The 6,604-nt window shown below is 42.1% G+C and overlaps 1 protein-coding gene across 1 annotated transcript; it reads right to left on the reverse strand.

The window, feature by feature from the left end:
* Nucleotides 1-4,544: 4,544 nt before the first annotated feature.
* LOC122428001 (F-box only protein 27-like) lies at nt 4,545-5,418 on the reverse strand. The gene is made up of 2 exons (XM_043447615.1): nt 5,015-5,418; nt 4,545-4,917 (listed from the first exon to the last, which is right to left on the reverse strand). Exons 1-2 carry the CDS (start codon nt 5,416-5,418, stop codon nt 4,545-4,547), a joined length of 777 nt encoding a protein of 258 aa, XP_043303550.1.
* Nucleotides 5,419-6,604: the final 1,186 nt, after the last annotated feature.

Here is a 6,604-nt window from a genome sequence, read left to right on the forward strand (position 1 = left end):
AACCCGTAGTTTGAAAACACAGCTCTAGATCTTGTCATTACCTCCAAAACTCTCGTTAACTATTAGCATGCTACTTCGTCCTCTTCCTAGGTAACTCTGTTTATTATGTCTATCCTGACAGTTGTTGTGGATCCCTCATCCACAAGTCCATCGCTCACTTTCCTCTTTATATAGCATAGGCATTATTTTCCTTGCATATACTCTCAATTCCCTTGTCCCTGTGAACGGAAAACTCAAATCTTGTGTATATGAAATTACTTCAACTACTCTGCACCTGTACCTAAGTTGCCGAAAATGCCTGCAGAAAAAAACAATGATGCTGACTCTTTTCACTTGAAATATGGCCCTGAAAATCAAGGGCCCACAACACCCTGTAAGAATACTTAAAAACATTTTCCTGACCAATTCGCACCTTTTTTTTCCCCAACAAGTATTTCACACCTTCTCTTTGCTCAGACCTTCTATCCTCCTTCCATCTCACTCTCAGCTTGTTTCTTTTTTCACTGTGTCCATATAACTTCCTTCTCTCGTGTTATGTCCATGAACCATCTCAATCCTCTAGCTATTCCATCTAGTTGTGACCAGTGTTCATTCCTTCTACTACTCGAAAGACTCCTGCAATAAAGCCCACATTCCTAGTCATTTTTGCTCTATTGGCTTGTTCCCACTTGTATACATACCTCTCATTTTTAATCTCTCATTTTAAATCCCTTGGGAACCCTACCATTCCATTTTTTGTACTCTTTATAGCAAAAATTCCTTGAAAAGAGTCTTCTGTAATAATTCCATCCCACTTTTCCTTCTTGACCTATTCTAATCACTTTATTCCCATTGCTCCAGTCAAACCATTCTCGTCAAGGCACCAACAATCCCCATGTGCTCTTTATTTCACTATGAACTTTTTCATACCTAATATTTCCATTAGTGCTTTTTTGTTACATTTTGTTATCTGATACTACTATTTTTCTTTGAGGAAGGATTGGGCATAAATAAAGCTTTAAAATAGTGCACTTGAAGGTAAGATTGAGGATTCTTCCAGAAGGTATCAGAAAAAGAGATAAAAAATGTAAAAAGACCATTATGGAGGGTATGTACAGGAGCGCCAACATACAGGTAATAATGAGCCTTAGAAATGAAAAATAGTAGAAAGAAATGTAGAAAATAGTTAAATTATTTTACATTATTTTGAACCCCTAAGAAATAATGGAAATAAATGTCCCCAAATTAGGGACACAGTTTGAGGTCTTCAAAGAGCTCAGAGAAAGCCAAGTAGAGAAGGGAAAACCCACATTTAGATACAATACTGAAGACAGAAGAATTTTGAAAGTTTCAGAGAAAACCACAAGTCACCTAAAAAGGATTAAGATCAGATTTACATCTGTTAGGGACTGAACATATCCCCTGGGATTCCTATGTGGAAACCCTATTCCTTAATGGGATGAGAGTGGGGCGGGGGGCCTTTGGGAGGTAATTAGGTCATGAGGATAGGGCCTTCACGAATGGGATTAGTGCTCTTGTAAAAGGAACTCCGAAAAGCTCTCTTGCCTCCATGCCACATGAGGATACAATATGTCAGTCAGTAATCTATAACCAGAAAAGAGCTCTCACCAGAATCTAACCATGCTGGCACCCTTATGTTGGACTTCTTGAGAAATTTCTATTGTTTACCAATGATAAATTATTGGTAAATTATTTTAGCAATTCAAACAGACTGAGATAACATCAAACTTCTCAATAACTACCCTGGAAACAAGCAACATAGTATTTTTAGAATATATAAAGAAATGAATTGTGAACCTATTATTTTTTTTTTTGAACCTTTTATGGCTAGCTAACTGCTACCATTCAAATCTGAAGGTGTAATAAAGATGTTCTTAGTCATATAAAGTCTCAGAAGGTTTGTTGAGTGAAGATCAACATTGAAAAACTTTTGGAGGAAGTAATGAATTGGAAAAGTACATACAGAATATGCTGCAAGAGATGTGAGAATTAAAGATAATCAAATAACTTGGTAAAGTCTTATTTTACTAATAAAAGGAAGAGGGATAAGAAAAGAAAATATATAAAAATGAAGGCTAAAAATTTTAGAATGTGTATAACACCAATGTTCTGGATAGGAGAGAAAGAGAAGAAAGGAACATAAGAGGCAAAATACTTGTTAGGAGAAAATTCAAATCTCAATATTTCAGAAATCAGCGAGAAAGGATAACACAAATATGTGTCTTAAGAGCAACTATCCACAAAAACAGAAATATAGACCAATGGAACAAGATAGAAAGCCCAGAAATAAACCTGTGCACCTATGGGTATCTTATTTTTAACAAAGAAGTCAAGAATATACAATGGGGCAAAGACAGCCTCTTCAACAAACGGTGCTGGGAAAACGGGATAGCTACATGGAAAAGAATGAAATTAGAATGCTTCCTAACACCATACACAAAGATAAAATGGATTAAAGACCTAAATGTAAGACCAGAAACTATAAAACTCTTAGAGGAAAACATAGGCAGAACACTCAATGAGATAAATCAAAGACCCTCTATGACCCATCTCCTAGAGTAACGGAAATAAATACTAAAGTGAGACCTGATTAAACTTAAAAGCTTTTTCACAGCAAAGGAAACTATATGCAAGGTGAAAAGACAATCCTCAGAGTGGGAGAAAATAATAGCAAATGAAACAACTGACAAAGGATTAATTTCCAAAATATACAAGCAACTCATGCAACTTAATGCCAGAAAAACAAACAACCCAATCAAAAAGTGGGAAAAAGACCTAAACAGACATTTCTCCAAAGAAGACATACAGATGACTAACAAACACATGAAAAGATGCTCAACATCGCTCATTATTAGAGAAATGCAAATCAAAACCACAATGAGATATCACCTCACACAGGTCAGAATGGCCATCATCAAAAAGCCTACAAACAATAAATGCTGGAGACGGTGTGTAGAAAACGGAATGCTCTTGCACTGTTGGTGGGAATGTAAATTGATACAGCCACTATGGAAGACGGTTTGGAGATTCCTTAAAAAACTAGGAATAAAATCACCATATGACCCAGCAATCCCACTCCTAGGCATATGCCCTGAGGAAAGCAAAACTGAAAAAAATACATGTATCCAATTGTTCATTGCAGCAGTGTTTACAATAGCTAGAACATGGAAGCAACCTAGATGTCCATCAACAGATGAATGGATAAAGAAGCTGTGGTACAAATACACAATGGAATATTACTCAGCCATAAAAAGGAAAGCATCTGAGTCAGTTCTGATGAGGTGGATGAACCTAGAACCTATTACACAGTGAAGTGAGTCAGAAAGAGAAAGATAAATATCATGTCCTAACACATATATTCAAAATCTAGAAACAGGTACTGAAGAACTTATTTACAGGGCAGCAATGGAGAAACAGATATAGAGAATAGACTTATGGACATGGGGAGAGGGGAGGAGAGGGTGAGATGAATGGGAAGAGTAACCTGGAAACTTACATGACCATATGTAAAATAGATAGCCAACGGGAATTTGCTGTATGGCTCGGGAAACTCAAACAGGGGCTCTGTATCAACCTAGAGGGGTGGGATGGGGAGGGAGATGGGAGGGAGGTTCACAAGGGAGGGGATATGTGTATACCTATGGCTGACTCATGTTGAGGTTTGACAGAAAACAACAAAATTCTGTAAAGCAATTATCCTTCAATAAAAAAAAAATTTTAAAAAGCAACTATCAAAATGATTAACAATACACACTTATAAAGAACTTTATTTTAACCAGACACTTTCTTAAGAGAGCTTTACATATATTAAATCATTTAATTCCCACAACCACCATATATTCCTTTTATTCTCATTTTATTCTTTTTTTTTTTTTAGGCAAATATTGTATTTATTAACTATGACTGGAAGATACATTCCTGATTTATTATTTCCAAATTCAAAAAGAATTTCAAAATAACAAAATAATTCTATCCACCGTAGAATCCAGAATAGGGCTGGGCTCTGGGGACCAAATTCATTGTGCACAGGGTGGGCAGAACCCTCTGCCTCTAAACAATTTTTTTGAGTTAGTTTAACTTTCAGCTCTGAGTCCTGGTCAAAGTCTTGAAATCACGGAAGGTTAGAGACTGGAATTACTCAGCCAGAGGCATGGGTTTCTGGTTCAGACATGAGGAGAGGGATTCTTGGAAGTGATCAATGAAGCCTCTGCAGCAGAAACAGAAGACAAGGGCAGAGGGCACGGGGGCTGAACCAGAGGGCCTGGCACTGGGGGGAGGGTGAGGAGCCCTCTCACCATTTCCTTGTTTTCACCCGTGTGTCTCCACTCCATAGCACAGGGGCTGCATTCAGTCAGTAACCCTGATGTAAGAACGTTCTTCTCGTAGTTTCTCATAGAATTTAAAGACAAGGCCCAGTAGGACCCTTGACTGGACCCAGGAGAGATCCCAGGATGCCGGGAGCTACGAGCTCTTGATTATTGAGGTGGTCTGGCCAATGGTCGCAGCTCCTGGAAGGCACGGTCAGGTTGTCTCACAAGGACAGCCTAGGGACGGATCCGTACGATGACACTGGGCCGGGGCCTGGAGACTCCACACTGCTCAGGCCACGAGTCATAGCCCTCGACACTGTGGTCAAACAACACAAAGCAGACGCCCTTCTTGATGTTGGTGAACGCATGCATGATCCGAAAGGAGAAGCTGCCTGTCCGCGGACGGAAGGGAAAACGTTTATGTAAGAAATAATGCAAAGTGGCATAGTTGGCATCTAGAAGCTTGACGACTAGCTGATACATCCGGTCACTGCCTTGTTGTTCTGTCCAGCGGCGACAGACAGAAATCCAAATCTTTCCACTATCCAGGAGTTCCCGCCACAGGCCCTCCTCCTCCAGATCCAAAATTTCTCCCTTGTACCAACACCTGTAGGCAGGACTGTAGCTCGTCTCCCCAGAAGTCTTCAGCCTGACCCCCAAGTCTTCCTCTTCCTCCGAGTCATCGCGATCGCTCAGCATCATACAGTTCCAGAGGTCTTCTTTCTCCGGGGGGGTTCACGGTGAGCTTGCGCCCTATGGGTCTGAGCTCGCAGAAGCGGCCCAGGATGCAGGGCCCGGGGTCGCCAGCAGGGGGCAGGCAGGTGAGGATGACGGGCCACAGGTCGGGGTGTTTCCAGGGCAGGATGCTCAGCCACAGGTCCCTGCCGTCCACCACCTCTCGCCAGCGCCGGCACACCAGGCGGCACTGCCGGAGCAGCGTGCTTGGGGGCAGGTAGCTCAGCACCTCCCGGAGCAGCTCGATGGGCAGATGGTCCGGGCCCGGAACCTCCTGTGGTTCGTGGTGCGGAGCTGGGACGCGGGGGAGCAGGCCCCAGGAGGTTGAGGCGCCCATGGTCTTCTCGCCAGGCCCCGCGGCTGCTGCCTGCATCTCAGCCAGTGTTCCTCACCAGTGGGCCTTCACCTTGCCTCACCTCTCATTTTATTCTTTTATTCTCACTATAATTTAAGTATCCATGGTCAAGTCTTGTCTGTGCTAAAATAATTTAGACTGATAATCATGTAATAAACCACTAAAATATGTGGGACACAGCTAAAGTATGAGTTCAGTTCAGTTCAGTTCCGTTCAGTCGCTCAGTCGTGTCCGACTCTTTGCGACCCCATGAACCACGGCACACGAGGCCTCCCTGTCCATCACCAACTCCCAGAGTTCGCTCAAACCCATGTCTATCAAGTCGGTGATGCCATCCGAACATCTCATCCTCTGTCGTCCCCTTCTCCTCCAGCCCTCAATCTTTCCCAGCATCAGGGTCTTTTCAAATGAGCCAGCTCTTCGCATGAGGTGGCCACAAGTATTGGAGTTTCAGCTTCAACATCAGTCCTTCCGATGAACACCCAGGACTGATCTCCTTTAGGATGGACTGGTTGGATCTCCTTGCAGTCCAAGGGCCTGTCAAGAGTCTTCTCCAACACCACAGTTCAAAAGCATCAATTCTTTGGTGCTCAGCTTTCTTTACAGTCCAACTCTCACATCCATTCGTGACCACTGGAAAAACTATAGCCTTGACTAGACGGACCTTTGTTGGCAAAGTAATGTCTCTGCTTTTTAATATGCTGTCTAGGTTGGTCATAACTTTCCTTCCAAGGAGTAAGCGTCTTTTAATTTCATGGCTGCAATCACCATCTGCAGTGATTTTGGAGCCCAGAAAAATGAAGTCAGCCACTGTTCCACTGTTTCCCCATCTATTTGCCATGAAGTGATGGGACCAGATGCCATGATCTTACTTTTCTGAATGTTGAGCTTTAAGCCAACTTTTTCACTCTCCTCTTTCACTTTCATCAAGAGGTTCTTTAGTTCTTCTTCACTTCCTGCCATAAGGGTGGTGTCATCTGCATATCTGAGGTTATTGATATTTTTCCTGGCAATCTTGATTCCAACTTGTGCTTCTTCCAGCCCAGTGTTTCTCATGATGTACTCTGCATTTAAGTTAAATAAGCAGGGTGACAATATACAGCCTTGACATACTCCTTTTCGTATTTGGAACTAGTCTGTTGTTCCATGTCCAGTTCTAACACTGTTGCTCCCTGACCTGCATACAGGTTTCTCAAGAGACAGG

This window comes from Cervus canadensis, chromosome 26, assembly GCF_019320065.1.
Source record: "Cervus canadensis isolate Bull #8, Minnesota chromosome 26, ASM1932006v1, whole genome shotgun sequence".
NCBI classification, from domain to species: domain Eukaryota; kingdom Metazoa; phylum Chordata; class Mammalia; order Artiodactyla; family Cervidae; genus Cervus; species Cervus canadensis.